General features: G+C 33.2%; 1 protein-coding gene across 2 annotated transcripts; it reads left to right on the top strand.

The window, feature by feature from the left end:
- Positions 1-8,731: 8,731 nt before the first annotated feature.
- LOC141379114 (uncharacterized) lies at positions 8,732-15,155 on the top strand. 2 transcript variants are annotated; one of them, XM_087295853.1, is made up of 8 exons: positions 8,732-8,788; positions 9,516-9,836; positions 9,922-10,094; positions 10,339-10,438; positions 10,545-10,874; positions 10,980-11,136; positions 11,302-11,419; positions 11,521-15,155. In XM_087295853.1, exons 5-8 carry the CDS (start codon positions 10,587-10,589, stop codon positions 11,558-11,560), a joined length of 603 nt encoding a protein of 200 aa, XP_087151979.1. In that variant the 5' UTR covers positions 8,732-8,788; positions 9,516-9,836; positions 9,922-10,094; positions 10,339-10,438; positions 10,545-10,586; the 3' UTR covers positions 11,561-15,155. The 2 variants fall into 2 exon arrangements, with proteins under 2 accessions (XP_087151979.1, XP_087151978.1); XM_087295852.1 differs by having other exon boundaries at positions 11,302-11,423.
- Positions 15,156-23,447: the final 8,292 nt, after the last annotated feature.

Here is a 23,447-nt window from a genome sequence, read left to right as displayed (position 1 = left end):
TTCTCTTGTGAACTGTGGGTGCTAGGTTTCACTAAATTAAAATTTAAGATAATAAAACTGCATCACTTTAAAACACTTAGTGTTTTAAAAATATAAGGTAGCATTCTAATTTATGTCCCAATTCCGACAACTAACTACTGACTTATTACCTGATGCTCACTTTTAAGATATTGGCTGTTTATTAGTACTTATAAGGTATGATCCTATTCTACATCCAATACCTAAACCTAACTAATACCTTGCTAACTTTAAATAAGCATCAAATTAGTACTTTATGGATATAAAATCTTACTTGGTGGTTTATTAATAGCAGGGATTGTATCTTAAAATAAAGTGTGACCTACTATAATCAATAAAACAGTGCACAAACAGATTCTTCATGTTTCTAGAATGTGGATCTGAATCAAAAATTGGAGCAATTTTCGTCTTTGAGTGCACTGTCTCTTTAAATGCCTTCATCCTATGGGGTAAATATGTTTTCTGAAGTGGAAAGCATGACTATATTGTTTACACAGGCGTTTGATGGCAAAGAACAACAAATACAAAAGTAGGAAGAATGTTCTTCTTGATTAGTCACCATAACATCATTTAAAAGAGGAAGTGTTATTGCTGTTCACAGAGAAACATGCGAGGACTCGTCCAAACCGCAAGAGCCTTTAAAATTTTAAACATGATTTTTAAACCCACTTTTAATATTTCACCCACTCTGACACTTAAACACGCATTGTTACTTACCGAATGTACATTAAGGTTCGCTGGTGTGGTTGGTTATGTTTTGTTATGCTAATAAATGGGCTCATTCGTTCTGTTTATAACCTTTACATCCTCTGAGATGACTAATATTTTCCTCTCTCAACTGTGGAGGGCTTTTAACTAGTTTTCCAAAGGCTTTTAACACATTAGGGCTACACATTTTCCCTTATATTGAGCTCATTTGCATACTTAATTAGTCTGTTTTATTAAATGCTGTTCCACAAAGGAATATCAGTTTAAAAATCCCACACAAACATTGGCGTCGGAAGCCTGCATATGAAAACACATTAAAAACGAGACGCTCCTCTTGAGAACAGTGGCTGGAACCAAGCCTTGCCCCTTCACTTCATTTTGGCTCGATTAAGCGTGCAAATGTAACGTCCGCTTTTAAACATGTTAAAGAGTGAAATTACCCATCAGCCCCATGGCTAAGTGATGCTGACATCCTCATAATTATGTCCACGACATAGAAAATTAATCAGATGCACATCTGCGAAGACATATTTAAACATCTGTCAGTCACTTTGGCAACACATGATGGACAATTGCTGTTATCGCTCTCCATCAGGCACTTGTTTTTCTGCTTGAATATTTAATCACTTGCCGTTTATGAAATATATATTGCTACAGCTGTAATTACTGTATGCTTGGAAATGATACACAGCTATGGAAACATTGATTTATGTCACTTGGAAACTGGAATCTTGATTTTAAAACAATATTTTTTATCTTTTTCTACAAATTACAAAAGGCATTTCTTCTCATTTTAAAATAGTAATGTTATTTAGGGTAGAAAATGACTAAAAGACATTAAGACATGCTTATATTAAGTGTTAGAAAACACAATATCAGTGTGATAACCTCTAAAGAATTAAAACTAATTTTCACATTTTTTTTTACATTTTCAGAATATATATATATATATTTTTTTTTATTTGAAATCTTGGAATGTTAACAGACCTTTATTGAATAAAACAAAAATAAGCATTTAACTCAATCACTTACGCCAAAACATCCACACAGTAAAAACAATCCCGTAAAATTTATGGTAAAAAACTGGCAGCTATGGTTGCCAGAAATTCACCATAAAAATACCATATAATGTTTTTCAATTTTACGGTAGCAATAACCATAAAATTTTCAGGGAAAAACTGTAAGCTGTGGTTGACAGAAATATACCGTTAAAAATATGGTAGGAATGTTTTTTTCAGTTTACGGTATAATTGAGGGAATTATAAAATTACTGTTCTAAAAATGGCAGCTGTGGTTGCCAGAAAATCTACCATTAAAAATACGGTAGAGATGTTTTTCAGTTTACAGTATACTTAAGAGAACTATGAAATTCACAGTAAAAACTGGCAGCTGTGGTTGCCAAAAATATACCGTTTAAAATACTAAAGAGATGTTTTTCAGTTTACGGTAAATAGAACCATTTAAGTAAAAAACTGGCAGCTGTGGTTGCCAGAAATTTACTGTTTATAATAAGCTAGAGTTGTTTTTCAGTTCACGCTATACTTAAGAGAACTGTAAAATTCACTCTAAAAACTGGCGACTGTGGTTGCCAGAAATGTATAATTAAAGATATGATAAAGATGTTTTTTAGTGTATGTTATAGTTATGACACTGTAGAAATCACAGTAAAGAACTTGCAGCTGTGGCTGCCAGAAATCTACCGTTAAAAGTACGTTAGAGATGTTTTTCAGAACTGTAAATTTCACAGTAAAAAAACTGGCAGCTGTGTTTTTCAGAAATCTAGTGTTTAAAATACGGTAGAAATGTTTTTCAGTTTATGATATAATCCAGAGAACTGTAAAATTCACAGTAAAATACTGCTGGCTGTGTTTGCCAGAAATCTACTGTTAACCGGTAGAGAGGTTTTTCAGTTTACGGTATTATTAAGAGAACTGTGAAAACTAGCAGCTGTGGTTGCCAGAAATCTACCGTTAAAAATACAGTAAAGATGTTTTTCAGTTTACGCTATAATCAAAAGAATTGTAAAATTCACAGTAAAAAACTGGCAGCTGTGATTGCCAGAAATCTACCGTTTAAAATACGGTAGAGATGTTTTTCACTTTACAGTGTAATTAGGATAACTGTAGAATTCACAGTAAAAACTTGCAGCTGTGGTTGCCAGAAATCTAACATAAAAAATTTGGTATAGATGTTTTTCAGTTTATGCTATAATCAATTAAACTGTCAAATTCACAGTAAAAAAAAAAACTAGCTGCTGTGTTTGTCAGAAATCTACCATTTAAAATACGATAGAAATTTTTTCAGTTTATGATATAATTAAGAAAACTGTAAAATTTACTGTAAAAACCTGGCAGCTGTGGTTGCCAGAAATCTACAGTTAAAAATACAGTAGAGATGTTTTTCAGTTTACAGTATACATAATATAAGTTTAAAAGATAAGGTATAAAAATGACATAAACTGAGCTTGTATCATTTGGATTATTCACATGACACATGAATATGTATTCATATTCAGCGAGGGCAAAAAAGTGTGATCACAACACTTTATGACAGATCTTGAACATGAATGTTGTTATACACCATAATACTGCACATACACACATCTGTGGATGTGTAGAACCCAATAGAGGAAAAAAAGAAAAGAAAAAAAGATATCCTTCACACTGTACTTCAGCATGAACAAGGTGTTAATTGCTAAGAAACTGATTCTGTGTAGGTTTAATAATTGTCTTCATTCCTCAAGATTATTTATGCTTCAAAATATGCTTTTATAGAGTTCAATGTCTCCCCAAGGCATTTGTCCATTATTTTGCTGCAGCTTATGCATTTATTCACTTCGCCTCAGGTTTTTTTTTTCAAATGCCCACATTAATAGTGTCACCAAAAGTGTTCTAATTACGCATGAAACACGATGTATGCAATTACAAGGATCCCAATTAAGGCTAAAAATGAAATGGTTTCATGTGCCTTTCCTTGAAGGACAGAGACTTAAATAGAATAGCTGATGCTTTGTTTAGATGAAATCAGCTCATAAAATAGATAAATTGTCCACTTTGCTTTAAAGAAACACCCCATTTTATTTTTCCTTTTGAAAATAAGACAATTTTACAACTCCCTTGTGCAGTAGGTGATTGTCTTCAGAAATATATTTTTTTTTATTGTGCTGATTGAAAGTCTCTACACATTCCAACAGTACTGATTAAAGTAACTGATCTAAATGTATTTATATGTATTTTTATATTCTGGGTAAGGCATATGAATAAAAAAAGTTCATTCAATTAAAATATGCCTGTTAAACAATTCTAATAATTCTGATAAGTTGCCCAAACTGCCTGTCAGTAAATATAGATTTGTACATCTGCACACACTGTTCATGCAGATCGAGAGAGAGAAAATTAAAACCAATTGCTTAATCAAAACTTTAAAAAATCCTGAATAATTATTGGGTTACTTTTACACGCTGGAGGAGATAATGTTATGTTCATAATTATTTTAGGCACGCAAAGCTGATGTAGATTGTGTTATTTTACGAATGGGTTATATACACAGAAGTTTTTTTAAGCCACTGAAATCTTCCAGCAAAAGATTGATTTGACTATTTTCAATTTTATAATGTACCTTTTACAGCATAGATAATGTAGATTTTTATAAAGTTTAACAACAAAACATAAGTAAATATTGCTATTCTGCCTAGTCTGCTTTACTGAGGTGAAGTTGGTTCTATATTCACATTAGTTCATTTTTTGATGATGCGCTCCCTATATTGTTTACCCTGATGCTGCGAATATTCGGTATATATAGCATGTAAGTATGGCTTAGTTATAAGAGAAATTTCTGCACTCCGCCGGCCAACCACTAAGCATGCAGTAGTCACTACACTAGCCCTAACAAAGCGTGCAAAAGACCAGCGATCCTTGCATGCATGAAATATTGCACATGATGATGAGTTTTGCTTGCTACACAACTGAAAATGTGCTGGATATAAAACAGTTTTTTGTTCAGAAGTATAAAGCACTATAAAGTTTTTTAGCTGGCGAATGGCATGATTGTCATCATTAATGTGCTCATTCATGATTTCAGGAGGTGTGGCTATGGGCGGCAGGGGAGGGACTGTGTTTCAAAGATTTTATGCTCATGGAAAGTGTTTAGGTAGATCACCTACTGCACCTTAAAACAGTAGTTTTATCATTTTTGTAACCCATTCAGCCAATCTCTGGGTTTGGCAGGAGCACTGTTAGCTTAGCTTAGCATAGATCATTGAATTAGACCATTAGCATCTTGCTCAGGTTATTTAATTATATGTATTTTGTAGGGGTGTAACGATATTACAAACCGAACCGAAATATCGCGATACATCAACCATTAAACATATCGCAAAACTTTTGTGTATTAGTAATGTATTAGTAATGAAGAGCTTTTGTTCTAAATATTATATTCTAAAGTTAATATTTTTCAAGTGCATGTCATGTGACTTGAACCACACTGTTACCAAATGCAGGATGGCTGCATCGCATAGTATTGAGATTGCATATCCCCAAGACACATTTAAGTCAGCTGTGTGGGAACATTTTGGTTTTCCAGTGAAGTACAGGAATAGAATTTGTGTTGTAGACAAAGCGCACGCCCATCACGAAACGTACTTATAAGGAATAGCATTAAAAAGTGTGGTAATTTCACAATTTGAGGGTGTGAGCAAGACACTGACAACAGAACTGCCAACAAAAGTATTTAATGTACAAAAGTGAAATCAGAATAATGGCCAAATATATACAAAAAAAGAGATAAATATTTACACTAATAAAAAGAATAGAAAAAGTAGCAAATTCAAACAAAGTATCAAATAAAAAAAGAGTAAAACTGGAGTAAGGGGGCGATAGTGAAGCCAAACAAAAGAAAGAAATATAGCAAAACAGTTTTAACTCATGAATAACCCCTTACCTCGCTAGAAACTGTTGAAAAGAAAAAAGGTCTTCAGCGCCCTGCGCCACATTCCTCCCTACTGAACTATAGAAAAAAATAAATATACATTTGACCTTCACCTGATGTCTTTAACAATACTTTTTTTTACGTGTTTGCAAAATGGAAGCCGTACGACATCTTCCCTATCCACCTTACTCTGAGAAAAGAGTGAACTTGAGGCGGTAACTCAATATGACGGGAAAGAGCTGAGCCAAAAAAAAAAAAAAAAAAAACAGAAAACAAACAAACAAATCAATTGTAATAAAATTTTTCAATAAACAAAACAAAAAAAATCTCAAAGTGGGCAAAAGTAATGCAAAATAATTTTACTAAAACGAAAGTTAAGCAAAAACAATGAAAATCATAATCATGTCAACAAAATATACGAAAAACGAGATCAAAGGAAAAGGCGCTTTCTCCCGCTCTTTCTGACATGCTTTTTATATCCCCACGCCATCTCCGCCTTGCTTCCAAAACGTGGCCAGCTGCTTTGAATAGCCTATGCGTTCGCTCACATAGCATGTTGTAGGAATGAACAAGATTCTCCTCGCAAGGTGCTGCAGTCTTGGAAATAAGCGATCCCAGTTTCTCGCAGAACGATGGCTGATTTTCCTCTGATGACTTCTCTAACTGAAACTTTGTAGGCTACTGTAGGCTACTCTTGCACTTTATCCATTCATTAGATCTACAAACTCAGGTAAAAGTGTAAACAAACTACAAACATGGCGGACACGCGAGAGCAACCATCAAGTAGAGAGGCATAGGTAAAGTTGTTTAAATGACTATCAATTAATATATAGCCCATTGAAAAATATTTAAATCGTGTTATATTTCATCTATAACAACATGGTGAACTTATATCAAGATATGTTTGGACATTAACTTCTGTATGCATCATTATCGAAAGACCTGAGGAGATTTCTCTGCATGAAAGACTCACAAATGAATAAGGTAGGTAATTAAATATGAAAGAAATGGGGATGATGTGTCGAAATGATTGACAGGGGACATAACAAGCAACATAACAATCTGTTAATGAGGAAATAGTATGTCCCAAAACTTGCATACTCTTCTGTTACACAATCAAAATATATACTTTTTTTTCATGAAAAAATTACATACTTGTAGGGTGTATGTGAAGTGGTACACAGCATATGTAATGTAGAGATGTACTATTTGAAATCAAAATAAGGCTGACATAGGGATGTAAAAGATAAATGATGAAACGGTTATTTAAAAAAAAATAATAAACGTGCTGTTTGTTTTTGAAAAAAAAAAATGCACAGCTCATGATCCAGCAATTTGGTGCAGCTGTTATTTATATGGCCACATATACACAATAATATAGCACTTACATAAATTGCATATAAATATAATTTATTGCTCTAAATCCCCTGATAATCTGCCTTCAGTAAGATATCATTTAAATGCTTAGTTTTATGATGAAAGCTATGCAATTTTAATTGTGGTGGATAAAAATGTAGTGCAGTAGACCTAAATGCTGATTGATTTTATAAACAATCACATTTGAATACTTTTTCCCCCATATTTATTAATTTTAGATCATGTTGAATAGATTTTACACCAATGTTTTGATTACTTAGGGTACAGAATGTACATATCTGTACATGAAATTATATGAATTGCAGGGCTCAGTTATTTTTGAGGTAAAAAAGATAAATAATTTTACATGATTTGTCTTGTATATCATATTAGTTTCATTGTTTTTTCTTTCAATTATTCAAAGTCAGTCATTTTAGACTGCAAAACTAAAAAAAAAAAAATCTACGATCCTGCAGGGATTGATTGTCTATAGCCTGTTGTACAGTAAATCAGATTTAATGTGCATTTGGGAAAGTAAAATGCACATACCATTTTGCCAAACTTGTAATGTGAAGTGCTTATAACCAGCTGTTGTCAACATACTATATATTTTAATGGCTTCCCGTGGCTTTCCTCCAAAATAAAAGCTTGATGGTTTAGCAGTTGAAAATGAACCATTCGGACAGCTGTAAATGTTAGACATTTTACACTGTTCTGTTTTTACACTTGTACTTATAAATATTTATTCTTCCAGTTAAGTCTTATTTGCATTTGAGTGTAATATGCATACATGCTTGTGCTAGTAATTTTTTAAACCCAAGGGCAAGAAACTAAATTCAAATGAATCATGAAAATTTTTCATCTGCGCAAACAGTGCTGGCATGAGGTCCTTTTCTGATCCAGTTCTCCTGGCTTTTCTTCAACAATTTTTCTTATATTAAATTTCCTTCTATTTTTCAGTCTGAGATCTAGATTATTGTTAATAAATAAATAAAATAAATGAATTAATAAACTAACTACCTAAATAAATAAATACAAATATTAACTCAAGATTTCCCCTTATTTGTTTTATTTTATTTTATTTACATTTTTATTTATTTATTTATTTATTTATTTATTTATTTATTTATTTATTTATTTTATTTGATATTTGATTTTATTTTATATTTTATTTTATTCTATTCTATTTACATTTATTATTTAAATGTATTATTTTATTTGTTAGTTTATTTATTTATTTATTTAATTTTATTATTTTATTAATGTCTTTTTAATTTTTTTAAATTTTCTTTTAATTCATTATTTTAATAAACTATTTTATTTTATTTCATTATTTGATTTTATTATTTAGTTACATTTTTATTTTATTTCATTAATTAATTTAATTTAATTTAATTTTATAGTACACTCTTAAAAATGATGTGTTAAAAATTTACACAAAATATGTGTTAAACAGTTCGTAACACATTTTGTGTTACTGCAGACACATTGTGTGTTAATATTGTGCTTAAGTGTTTACACAATGACTGTGTTAAACACATTTAAACAGTATGTTGGAATAAAATGCATTTTTGTCTGGAGTCAAATGGCACTGTGTTATGTGTTTATGTAGTTTATTTATCATAATGGTAATATAAAATAAGCATTTGTGAAAATGTGGCTGAAAATTCTGTATTTCGGGATTTATGCTGTGTATTTGTGCACGCGCATGCGCAGTGACGTTCTTTTTCAACCGTCGCTCTCCGGGAGCTCTGTCGGATAATGCACCTCTCTGCCTCAGGTGAGTGAAATTAATTAAAATTCGGCTACGATAGTAAATATTTCTTCCACTCTGCGTGAGAATGTTTTGTGTTAGTTGTCCAGGAAGTTATTTTTGTTACTTTTATTATGTCTCCATGTTTCATACTCCAAATACACGGGTGACTTGGCAACTCGGTCATGTACCATTAACTTTAGCCGCCTAAGCTAACGCATCTGGCGCGTCTATTGCAAAGCTGCTATGGCACTCGGCAGAATTGTTAATAATAAGTTACATATTTAAGGTGAAAGACTGACCCTAAATATGTATTGCATTTTGGTATGAGAGTTGCCGTCACTTTAAAATCTCCGGCTTCGCGTCACTTTAAAGCCTCCGCATCACTGACACTGGAGGTAAATTAACGATACCGGACACAATTTATACATTAACGTTTTAATCATAATGTTATTTGATATAAAACATAAGATGCCGCTTTGCGGCAGGAATTTGAACAAGAATGCCTTTCCATATCATTAGTTTGGCGCTTTGTACAGACACCAAATGGCGCCGCTGTGTGAGCAAATTCATAAACAATATCTAACGTTAAAATATGAAGATCTTTATTGTAATCAACATTGCGCGCCATTTTGTGCTAACCGACTAGTCATATACTATTTAAAATCTGCTTTTTATTGTCATACTCATTGTTACATGTGTTTGTTTTCTCATTGTGCTTGTATATACATGGATTTCTCTCTCTTTTACTTAGATGATGGAAGTCGAGGAGCAAATTACAGTCACTTTAACAGTTTTACACCGAGTTCTTGCAACTGTCTTCATAGACGAAAAGGAAATATGGAGAAAACTATTCACAGTTGGCAGTGTTGGAGATCTGATAGCCTCAGTCAAACCTGAACTGTCTCAACAACTATCTCTTGATCGAATATTGAAATTTGACACAGATTTTCAAGAGTTCATTGACACTGATGTAAATGCAGGAGTACAGGAGCTTGACAAATTTCAAATGTATTAACGTTATATTGCAAGCAACACCCCGGACTCATTAGAAAGAAGTGTGCACTTATTACAGGTAAAACATTAATATCTTTCTCCCTTTATATTACTATAGATAAAAGTGAACATTTCAATAAATAAAATGTTTTTGGCATTTCTAGTGTCCTTTAACAGATTCAATTCAGACTGGCACCACAACTAGTTTGCTGACGCTGCTTGAAGAAAAAGCCCCTACAATCCTGAGAGAACATGAAGAGACTAAGACGCTGTCGATTTCCTCAAGAAAGATTCTTGTTAAAGTTGCTGTCAGTGACCTTGTAGAGAAACATGGATTGTGAGTATGGTTTGTTTATTCCACGTAAGGTGTATTTCTTTGCAAATTAATTAAATTACATTTATTTAAATAAGTTATATATTAAAATAAATTCTACATTTAAAAAAATGTTTTAAATAAATACATTTAACAATCAGTTTATCCCAATCAATTCTAAAGTACCACTGTTTAGTCAGTTTTTTATGTTTGTGAAGGAGCAATTTGTGCAACTGTATTTTTATTTTTTATTTTTTATTTTTTTTAGCTATCCATCTGGTACAGAAAAGCTGGCTCTAGCAAAAGAGATTGTGTCATTGTTCCCCTTGTTAAGGATTCAGGTGCCCTTTGGGGAAAATGAGGGACATGTAAGAATGTTTTTTACAATATAAACTGAATTGTTTAGGAATGTGTATGCAAGTTGCTCATGTATACTTGACTTTAACTAGTTCTGTTTTGCATTACTAACATCAGGAGCATTTTTTTGATGGGCCATCACACAGTGGATTTATTGAAATGAGATTACGTAACATCAGACGGAAGCTTCAACAGAGCCAGCGGGTGTACAGTTTGAAACGTCGTCATTGTACACCGCAACCTTCTTTACCAAGTCCAGATGAAACTGTACCAAGTGAGTGGTTGACTCTGATAAAGAGGATGCGACCATCACCAGAGAATTCATCATCAATAAAGACTGCAATCAATCAAACCTTCAGTTACCGAAGGAGATGGATAACAACAAAATCCCCAACTGTTGCTGAAATCTTCAAGGAATATCCTAGATTTCTTGACATGCCAGCTTTGGTAATAGACATGCTTAACTAAGACAGAACTTTACACAAACATTTTTCATAATTGTAATATTAATATTTCTTTGTTTCTGATTTTCTTTCTTTCTTTCGTTTGAAGATGGACATTGAATTTTCCAAGCTCACCGATGGGAAAGAAGACTTGTTTATCCGGAAATGGGAAGGGACGATAATTCCAAGACTCAAGGAAATAGCATCCTCGGAGAAGAAAAATGACATCAGACACTTACTGGAGAAGGCTGAGAATCAGCATGATGGTATGAGTTTCAGCCAAAATGTCTGTTGCATGTGCATACTTTTCTAAACATAGTTTAAATGAGAAAATTTTATGTGAATATTGATATTCTATTCAAGATAAAATATTAATTTCCAAAAAAATTTTAAATTCTTTTTTTGCATGTGACCTGTATCTTCACTTCAAGATGAACTGTGTTACACTATGTTGAAGATCCTTATTCATCTTCTTCCACCCACTGCATCTGGGAGAAGTGTTGCTGGGAGTAAATGCTGTGTGACTTCTGCTGTGTCCTACCTGTTGGAGCAAGTGCCGATATAGTTTTTATTGTGTTAGCTTGTGATAAATAAAATTGTTTTTAATGGAGCAACATTTTCTAATGCTTTTCATTGTTTCATTTTTGAAGGCTGGTACCAACGTTACATCTTTGCTCGCTGAATCCATGAATGGGACCCTGAAGTCAGCTCAGCCGCAGTTGGTTTCCATCGGTTCTCTAGGACATGGATCCCAGTACGTAATTGTGGCAAAGAATGACTCTTTTGCTCTTCCACTTGATGTTGAAAGCCTGACCTGTGCTGTAGACAGACTTTTCAAATTCTACTGGCTGTGCAACCTTCAGTATCCATGCCAACTGTCTTCTGTTTTTTCTTTTTTTGAACATATATATGACCTGTCTTTGTCCCAGTCATCTTGCAAACGATCAAAGGTCATGGAATTGATTGCTAAGGTGCAGTCTCGTACCTAATTGAAATAAGCATGTACACCTGTCCAAAGTGTCTTCAAAATGATTTTGTTGAAACAAAGGGGTTAATTTGGCATTTAAGGGAAGTGCATGCACTCTCTGATAGTTACAACCTAACTTTAATTTGTAGTCAAAATGGTTGCCCAAGAACTTATCATAATTTCAATTCCTTTTTAAAAAATCTGAACAGAGATCATTTTAAAACGAATTCATGCCCTTCTGAAGAGTCAGGACATACAAAGAACTTAGATATATCCTATCAAATTGATGAAAGCAGAATAAATAATTTTGAGGATAATGTCTAAAACAGAGCTAGTTCCTCAGAGCAGTTTAAACCTAAAAGACTGTGCTGCAGCTTTTGCTGCCAGCATGTATGCCTCTTCTAATGTAACTTATACTGATGTTCAAAAAAGTATAACCTGCACAAAAGAAGTTATTGATCGTACCTTAGGTCATTTGCAAGAAAAGACTAATACTTTACTTAAGAACTTGGCAGTTCCGCTAGATAGTGCTGAAGTTCAAACACTTATGAAGGATTTTGACAATGCTAGAAACATGTTTGGTGACATAGATACTACATTTAAACTAACTAAGTATTTTTCTGACAATTTTTCCTTTGAGAAACCAACAGAAGTGTTTCTTGGTCACAGATTAGATTGTCTTAGAAAGAATGGGGGGAAAAGCCAGGTGCTTGTGCCTGTCACATGTCAGTACATCTCAATAATTAACACAATTAAATTTTTATTTAGTTGTGACAAAATGCAAAATATGTATATGCAGTCTTGCGGTGAACGAGATACAATGCATGATTATTGTGATGGTGCTCAATATTCTAAACATCCTCTTTACCAAAACCATCCAAATGCATTACAAATTCAGTTATACTTCGATGATTTGGAAACAACTAATCCTCTTGGATCTAAAACAAAGATTCATAAAATGGGGGCTGTTTACTTTGCTTTACGAAATGTGCCGTCAGAAAAAAATTCTGTACTTTCCAATATCCATTTATGTCTCTTATTTAATTCTATTGATAAAGACATTTATGGTTTTGACAAAATTTTGGAACCTCTTATAACAGACTTAAAAGAAATTGAGCAGAATGGTATAGAGGTCAAACTACACGATAAACATCAATTACTTTTTGGAACAGTCTGTTTGCTGACAGCGGACAATCTTGCCTGTCACTCACTCTGTGGCTATGTGGAAAGTTTCTCTGCAAACCGATTTTGTCAATTTTGTCTAATTGACAAATCAAGTTCCCAGATTATTTTTGATGAAAATAATACAGAGAGACGTACAAGGGAAAACTATGCATACCATGTACAACTCAATGATGCAAGTGCAACCGGTGTCAAACATAACTCATTCCTAAACAGCCTACAGTATTTTCATGTCACTGAGAATATTGGTGTAGACATTATGCATGATGTGTTGGAAGGAGTCGGACCTCTTGAGGTCAAATTGATGCTGCGGCATTTCATTTATGAAGAGAAATGTTTTTCTCTGGAACTTTTAAATGAAAGAATAGCAGCTTTTGACTATGGCTATGGAAATCAAAAAAATAAACCTAGTGTTATTGTCAATCTGAGGACATCTGAAAACGCTATTAAGCAGACTGCATCACAGATGTGGTGTTTACTACTAGTCTTGCCTTTTCTGTTAGGTGATTTAATTGACACACAGAGCCCACACTGGCACCTTTTCCTAATGTTGAGGGAAATTTGTGACATAATTTTTGCACCTGTTGTGTCAAAAGGGCTTGCTGTCCATCTTAAGCAGCTAATAATTGATCACCATACACAGTTCAAGATTCTTTATCCTGAAAGGAATCTAATTCCTAAACATCACTACATGACACACTACCCGAGTATTATGACTTTATTTGGACCGCTTTCAAAGTTGTGGTGTATGAGGTTCGAAGCGAAACATCACCCTCTTAAGCGACATGCCCAAGTTGTTTGCAACTTTTGTAATATTTCAAAAACACTGGCTCATAAACACCAGATTCAGCAAATGCACCAATGGAAATTAAGCTCGAAACACAATTCTGAGATGATTGTACCAAATGCTTTCCTAGTTGTAATTGCATCTTTGTATAAGGGTGACAAATTGCTTGACAAGCTTAAGACAGATACACATTTTGAGACTCTTACTTACACCAGTTCAATTCATGTGAGTAATAATATCAGTTTTTTGGGGACAACATACCAGACAGGATCTGTTCTGACTTTAAAAGCAGATGAAAGGGGAGAACCATTATTTGGTGAAGTTATACACATTATTCCCCAAAGTGAAAGAGAATGCGCACTTATGTTTCTGAGAGTTTTAAGAGTTAAGTATTTTGATGAACATCTTTTTTCCTTCAGTGTCATCAGAACAAATGATTTTGACATGGCTTTGCTGCCTGGGGACTTAATAGATTACAGACCTCTAGACATTGTGACATTTTGCGATCAGCAGTATGTAACTCCTAAATACAAAATTTTGTTTTAAACATGTTAGTGGTTGAAACTTTGGTAACACTTTATAATAACTACACTATAAATCATTTATTAAGAATTAGCAAATAGTGAATTTATTCATTTAAGCATTAACTCTACATTATAAGACATTAGTAAGCGGTTCATAAATACAATTACAAATGCTGTATTCTTGACTTATAAGTACATTTATAATGCGCTTAACAATTGTACTTTTATACTTTGCTTCTGACTAATTTTTCACTACTGAATTAAGGACTGCATTATTTACAAACCATTTGTATTTGAAAGTTTGAATTATGAAACTACAATCATTGAGCACATTATAAATGCGCTTATAAGTCAAAAATTCAGCCTTTTGTGGCTGTGTTTATGAACTGCTTACTAATGTCTTATAATGTAGAGTTAATGCTAAACAAATAGTGAATTAACTATTTGCTAATGCTCAATAAATGATTTATAGTGTCGTTACTATAAAGGGTTACCTAAATGTTTAAGTGTTTTGACTAGATTTGACAATGATTTATTTTGTTAAGACAAGCATCTTACATGTAGGTGAATGCATAAACGTTGTGCTATGGTTACTTATTTCTTTCACTAGAGAATTTTAAAAAATGTATATGTTGGGAACTGTTTCATACATATTTGACAGTTTATATGGCGTGCGTAACAGATACAAGTTCAATTTAATGAATGCTTTTATAAAGTGAGTTTTTATGTTATACAATGAATTGTTTGTACAATGAAATGCTGTAAAACATTTAAATGCATTATTTTCATGTTAAAAAGGAAAAAATAAACAGTATGTAAACAGTGTTTAATGTTTCCTGTGAGATTTTGTATATTAATTTATAATATATTTTACATTCAAAATTATAAAAACTGAATAGTAACACACAGTTGTGTTAAATACATACAAAAACAACACATCTGTGTGTCAACTTATGCTGCACATTAATGTGTTACATTAAATGACACATTTTGTGTGTTAAACTTAACTCAACATGTGTTGTCCCTGAGCACACCCAGGACATGTGTTGAAAATAACACATGTTGTGTTGTTTTCAACACATTCGTTTTTAGAGTGTATTTAATTTGATTATTTAATTTGATTATTTAATTTATTTTTATTTATTTTTTTAATTTTGTTATTTTATTTTATTCTTTTTTCTTTTATTTCATTATTTTAATTTATTATTTAATTTAATTAATTTTTTTCATTTTGTTGAATTTTATTTTATATTTTATTTACTTCATCATTTAATTGTATTATTTTAATTTAAATGTATTATTTAATTTTATTATTTTAAATGTAATTTTATTATTTAATTTTATTATTTTTAATTTAATCTAATTATTTTATTTGATTTTATAATTTTTTAATTTAATTTTATTTTATTTTATTTACTTTTTTAATCCAGTGACCATTGTTGATTAGGGTCATGGTTTCAGCATTCAGGTCATGTGATTCCAATATGGCGGCCACCATAAGGGATAACCATGTGCAATAAGGTAACTCACAGGATTATTGATGGGTTGGAATATTTGCCCCGCTATTAGAAACATTGTGCTTAAACTCCCATTCACTTCTTTTGTTGTAAAAACTTTTTTTATGTGTGGAATAATTACTGCACAATGAATTCACTGGTGTCCTCTGCATAACCCTTATTTTGTGGCACTAAACAGGCCCGGTTTTATTCATGTGGTCTTTTTACGTAACTCTCGGTGGTGACTGTATATCATCAAAACATTGTATCTTGTAATTTTCATAATTTACTGTTGTGGTCTTCATTACTCAACGCCTCCCTATAGTTACACAGGAAGAAAAGCTGTCTTTTTTTCACCAGTTTGAAGTGACTTATGGGCTTTTTGAAGGTACCAAGTGATGTTTTGCGCTGGGAATAATTTCAAAGGATGTGGCTGACAATCTCTCTAATCGACTGCGTAACACAAAAGAGTCTCTTAAATAAAACGGCTGCTTATCCTGAGCTTACCTGGAGGAGATGAAACATGTCAAGATACGTTGCTTTGAAAAGACTTGGGCCTGGCTTTTTGCTGTGGCCTCTTAGAGCCACGCGTGCGGTTTGACGTATGCTTGCATGTGTGTGCTGTATGTGTGGGAAGGTTTTTGCCTTTGTATGTTTTTTTGGCAATGCCCTGGACTCCCACATTGATTCTCAGATCACAGGAAAGATATGGGTGGCAGATCGCAGGCCTACAGATGTACACAAAGGGAGAGGAAAGTAAAGTAGTCATGTGTGCTCCGCTTGACAGATCTGTGAACAGTATGTGAGCTCCACTGTACAGCATATGTACGTTTATGCTATGATGATGGTCTGGGGCTATTAGTGGTTCAAAGGTTCAGTACAAATTTTGTAAGGCACTTATGGGTTACCAAGGGAGCATTCATTTCACTGCATTTCATTTCATTCTGTAACTTTGTTGTTTATTTTTCAAATGTAATTTATTCAGGAAAATTGAACTGTATTTTCATCAAAATCATTAGTCCAGGCTGTAGTTTTACATAATCCTTTTGAATTGATTTCTACATGACGATTTGATGCTCATCACACTTAACTACTACTACTTCTTTTTCTACTTCTACTACTGCTAATAATTACATTAATAATAATAATAATAATATACAGAGCAAGGAAATTTTCACAGTATTTCTGATAATGTTTTTTTTCTTCTGGAGAAAGTGTTATTTGATTTATTTCGGCTTGAATAAATCTATCTATCTATCTATCTATCTATCTATCTATCTATCTATCTATCTATCTATCTATCTATCTATCTATCTATCTATAAATATAAATTTTCGATAGTCTACAGAACATTGTTATACAATAACTTTTCTAATTACCATAACCTGTCTAGTTAACCTACAGTAATTAACCTAGTTATGTCTTTAAATGCCATTTTAAGCTGTATAGAATGTTTTGAAAAATATCTAGTAAAATATTATTTACTGTCATCATGGCAAAGATAAAATAAATTCGTTATTAGAATTGAGTTATTAAAACTATTATGTTTAGAAATGTGTTGAAAAAATCTTCTCTCTGTTAAAAAGAAATTGGGGAAAAAACAGGGGGGCTAATAATTCAGGTAAATATTTCTGACTTCAACTGTAATAATAATAATTAATAATAATAATAATAAGGATAATTGGTCGGTTCAAGCTGATAGAAAGGCTACAGTAACTCAAATGACCACTCATTACAACTAGCGTATGCAGAAGACCATATCTGAACATGGGGAATTTTGAGGAGGATGGGCTACAGCAGCAGAAGACCACACCGAGTGTCACTTCTGTCAGCTAAAAACAGGAAACTGAGGCTACAATTTGCACAGGCTCACGAAAATTGGACAATAGAAGATTGGAAAAGCATTGCCTTCTCTGATGAGTCTCGATTTCTGCTGCAACATTCAGATGGTAGGGTCAGAATTTGGCATCAAGAACATGAAAACATGGATCCATCCTGCCTTGTATCAATGGTTTAGGCTGGTGGTGATGGTGGTGGTGGTGGTGTATTTATGTGGGGGATATTTTCTTGGCACACTTTGGACCCATTAGTACTAATTGAGCATTGTGTCAATACTACAGCCTACCTAGGTATTGTTGCTGACCATGTCCATCCTTTTATGATCACAGTTTACCCATCTTCTGATGGCTGTTTCCAGCAGCATAACATGCCATGTCATAAAGCTCGAATAATCTCAGACTGGTTTCTTGAACATGACAATGAGTTCACTGTACTCAAATGGCCTCCACAGTTACCAGAACTCAATCCAATGGAGCTCCTTTGGGATGTGGTGGAAAAGGAGATTCACATCATAGATGCGAAGCCAACAAATCTGCAGCAATTGTGTGATGCTATCATGTCAATGTGGATCAAAATCTCTGAGAAATATTTCCAATACCTTGTTGATTCCGTCATGAATGATTCAGGCAGATTTAAAGACAAAAGAGGGTCCCACTGAGTACTAGTAATGTGTACCTTATAAAGTGGCCGGTTAGTGTATAAAATAATAATAAAACCTTGTTTTGCTTAATATATATATATATATATATATATATATATATATATATATATATATATATATATATATATATATATATATATATTTTTTTTTTTTTTTTTTTTTTATTGACACCTTAAATTTTTGTTTTATTTAAATAAAATATTATTTAAATTTAAATAAATATTCATAAAATATTTCATGAATAGAAATTTCCAAATATATGCATTTATTCGAAACAGAAAACATAAATATATATTTTTTTGTGATGTGTAATATGTAATATATTTATTATTGTTCTTTATAAAAATGCCATATTATCTCATATGTATGTGCAATAATAACATTTAATATATATTACATGTGTTTGCATGCTCAAGTAAATGTATTTACTGATGTTTAATATGTAGTAAAGGTAATGCAATATATAATAGTTACAATGCAGTATATTCAAGTTTCATTCTAAGTTCGAGTCTTCGTGGGAGGTCAGTAAATATACCCCTAACTCATATTTTTATGAAATGTTTTGTTTGAGAAGCGCGCTTAAGATATTACTTCAAAATAAATTTCACTTGCTTTGATATTTTGTTATCTTAAGCAAGCAACATTTCACGTTTTAATGTGTGGCTTAAGTGTGCAAATATGCCTTGGAGCCACCGTTTAGCTGTTTGAAACCCCTCTGCCAATCAAAACAGCCGAATGCCTGCATTGGTAAATCAGAGCTCCAGCCAATCACAACAGAGCAGCAGTGTTAGCTGATCCTACAGATCAGAGAGGGGTGCATTTGATTTAATTTGTGCTTTGCTGTCTTTATAGGGCTTTTGCCCCCCTTGTGGAGAGATTTTTAACTGTCCTTGCAGTGTCTGTTTTCTCTCAGTCTGTGAGGGTATCGATGTGGTAGGTCCATATTTCCCTTGATTATGAAATCTAGGTTTTGTGGAGGAAGAAGGAAACGGCCCCTACATGTCGGATTTTCTGGGTCTACTAACACACACACACACACACACACACACACACACACACACACACACACACACACACACACACACACACACACGCACGTTTACATGTTTTATACTGTATATGTTTGTTTCTCTTGAGGTGCAAAACTCCCACATTCAGGATACAAACTGTCAAGAAAGCAAGCAGGATTTCTTTGGGGAGTTTTGTATCAGATAACAACTTCCTGTCGACTCGCCACACCATGAAACAATTGACTTGCTGAGACGCCGTTCGATTAAAAATAGGCAAATGATTTAATATGCTGTCGCAGGTGGCTCGGAGTAGATTTATATGTGTTAATCCCTAAACTAAGTTAAGATTCTTACAAACTGACACAGTTGTCACAGTTTGCGCTTATTTTCACCCTATTGTTTTGATTACGTCACACTTTTGCTTCCTGGCGATATATTAAAACCAGCCACCCACGCTAAACAAAAATAGCTCCTTTTTTTTCATTCTCATTCTCATGTTAATAAGTCTCTTTTTAATCTTTCCCTCCACACGCAACCACTTTCCCGTTCCCTGGTCTCTCACCCGCAGAGAAGTCTATCCAATCCATTTTACCCATCTGCCAATCTCAATCTTGGTGATCAGCTCTCATCTCCTCATCCCTCTAACTGTATCCAATCAATTATATTCTCTAATCAGTCCTTTACTGTCATCACTGCAAATCTGCGAGCAATCCTCCTCTTTTAATGCGGCCTGTAATACCAGGAATGGGATTTAACTGAGATAATATGCACAGTGGGTTATGGAGGCATTCTTCATGGAATGGAGGCTTTTACCCATCAGCCACTGCAGGGTAAACTTGTTCATGGAATGAAATATGCTAACTGAAGATCCTCTTAATAAGTACAGGCCAGAATGAGTATGTTGGTTCATTTTGAGGTAAATACTCTATATCTGTTATTCTAAAAAACATTTTATCCCCATATTTTGATTTATTTCTTTTACAAATTATATTTAAAATTTATATATAAAATTTTTGCCAGCTAAATTTGATTGAAACAGCTAAATGTGCAGTCTAATCTTTAATATAGATCACAAAATAATGATCAAAATTAAAGTGACTAAAGAACAAGTGAAAATTAGTGACTGTGTGAGTGAATGTTAGTCTTTGAATGAACAAGTGAATGTGATTGACTGAAGCTGCCTTCGAAATACTACTTAAATAGGTAATACATTTGACTTTATTTCATGATTGCTAGAAAAGTATGGTATATCACATGCTAAAAAAGCCACAAGACATGTCACTCGTATAGTTTTGAATGGGGAAAACTGTACTCATTGAACGAGTAAAAGTTAACCGAGTAAGCAAACGAAAAGCATTGAAATAATGAATAAATGTGAGTGAGCAAACTAGTAACTTAAAATATCTAGTAACTGATAGTTATTGAATGAACAAGTGACTTTGAGTGACTGACCAAGTCATTTAGTAAGTGAGTAAGCAAAAGAGTGAAAATGTGAATGTGAGTGACTGAGTGAGTCAACAAATTTGAGGGAAAGAGCCGGTAGTCTAGTAAATTAGTTAATAGTCAGTCTCCTATTTAATCATACTTTTTTGACCTTTTAATCAAATCAGAGTTTTAATAAATCAATAATTAATTAATTAATTTGTTGGTTTGTTTGGTGTAACTGACTAACTATAACTTTGTTTAGAAAAACACAAGTACCAAGCTTTTTATTTTTAAGATAAAAAGGCATTCACTGAGATGGTCTGTTTGAGGGTATGTTTTTGTACTTCTAGTTTATTTAGAGTTTATAACTTAAATTGGGAACAAAATGGTACACTAAGGACCTATTGTGGACTTTTAAAGACTTATAGGAGACTTTTAAAGAGTTATAGGAACAAAACTGTACCTTCATTATACCTTTCTCCAACAGTTTAGTCTAAAGCTTCCAAATAATTAATACCAAATGACTTACCAGACCTGGAAAAGCTGTTAGCATGTAGTAGGTTAGTAACTTATAGGTAGGACCAGACAGAATCAAAATTTTGGTAAAACATCTGCAGATTTATGTGGAATGATTTTGGTTGTACTGTAACTAAAAACCTAATATATGAAATAAAAAAAGAATATGATTTTAACTTTTATTTATGTTTACAATGCAAATCCACTTAGATCCACAAGCCAAAAAGAATTACTTTACAAACTTTATTGTAAATAAAGCATATTAACATTTTTAAATTAGCCAGTAATATTCTGGAAATTAATTTGAAAACAGAATAAATATAAATTCACACACATTTAAACAAGTAAGGAAATAGACTGCATGATTGGCAAAAAATCTGCAGAAATCTGTGCACTGTGGTTAGTGATACTGTAAAGCCTGGTTTATACTTCTGCGTCAAAATAATCGCCGTGACCCAAGGTGTATGCCTCGCACATTGCCTTGCATTTATACTTTTGCATGCTGTTTGGGTTGTTCTGCAAAAACACTTTAGAAACGGCAGCTGCCAGTCAGGTTTTTATGTTTGTCTGTGTCGAGTTTCTTCACTGGTGTTTTTTTTTTTTTTTTGTTTTTTTGAATGATGATGTGATTCTCTATTTTATGAATCAGTTTTGATTGAAATACACACACACACAAAAAAAAAACAAAAAAAAAAACAGCAGACTATGGCAATCTGACATACTTTTAAGAGAGTGTTTGCAGTATCTCTCCAAACCTGAATTGCTCTTTAAAATGCAGAAAGTGTGCTTCATCTAATACACTGCCTTGATATATGGCTGATCTCCATCGTTTGATAAATTACTCTTGCTGCAATTAATATCAAATTTTAAAAAGCATCTTTAAAAAAAAAAGAGAGATTTTATTTAATGCCTGCTTTATAATGAGCCTAATTTAAATAAAAAGGATGCATGTTTACGTCAGGAAAAAAAATGACATGGACTTAATTTAAATACTCATTGAACAGCTCAGTTCCAGCACATTTAGCACCTGGTTAAGCTTGATGGTGATTAGTGACAAAGTGGTTTGAATTTGCCTTTAATTTTTTTAAAGCGTTGTCCTGTGCCATAAACAGTGTCTGTGTGAGAGATGCCATTGTTTATGTGAAGGTGTTTGTTAAAATCAAAACAAGGTCTTAGCGCTAAAGCAACCCCGAGGCCAGGATGTTATGCTCTTAAGGAGGTAGACTGTTAAATTTAATTGACACATCCAACTGGCTGCTGATCTTCATTTGTTTTACAGTCAGACAATTAAACTTCTGAGCACATAAAAAAAAAAGAAATTCATTGTTAAATAACGCAGTATGAATAATACATACAAACAACACTTCCATTCTCTCCATCACAATGGCTTTATCGCTGGCAAATGCGCTCTGTAAATCAACTAGGACGTTCGCACACAAAGCCCTGTTGGATAAAACATTCCTTATTCTAACACTTTTACTGACCCATAAAGCTTCAGGGGCCATTCCAGCACAAATTACCCAGCAGAATGCAAACGCTAAATATGAGACAGAGATATCCATTGCTTTCTGGTCCCCTTGATTTAAGATTATTTGCATTCTGCCTGGCTTGACAAAGAGTCCATTCAAATTGTTTATGGAAGCATCACGACCATTCCTTCCGGGGAGAAAGACTGTAATAAAAAAACAAAAGAACAACACTGCGGTGTTGGCAATATGTGAAATATGTAGATCTCTCAATTCTGTAGAACCGGAGAAAGTAGAAATAATGATATTATTTGCAAGCAATTTTTTAGAGAGAATATAAATCTTACTACTCAAATCCATTTTTAAATAATGGACAGTGTGCTAATTTCCTGGCTCAGCATTTGCTGTGGAAATAGTTTGTGAAGGGGGTTGCATGTTTGTGTGTGTGTGTGTGTTTGAGAGTGTGGGGATGTAAATTTCTTGATAAGGAGCTGTAGCTGTCAGTCGGAGCCAGTCCAATGGCTGTGACTTCATGGGGGATTTTTGTAGAAGCGGTTTCACTGTTTGGATTGTGGCTATTTTTAAACTCTAGGGCTTTTGGGTGGAGCGAGCTCAGGAACTGAGGGCAAGAGTTCAGTGTCTCAGAGTCTGGCCGCCTGAAGTCACACGCTGAATAAGAAAGACATGGAGAAGAGATAAAATGA

The sequence above is a fragment of the Danio rerio genome, chromosome 19 (assembly GCF_052040795.2).
Source record: "Danio rerio strain M-AB ecotype USA chromosome 19, GRCz13ab, whole genome shotgun sequence".
Lineage (NCBI taxonomy): Eukaryota > Metazoa > Chordata > Actinopteri > Cypriniformes > Danionidae > Danio > Danio rerio.
Note: the sequence above shows the minus strand (reverse complement) of the source record. Positions and strands in the feature narration are given on the sequence as shown.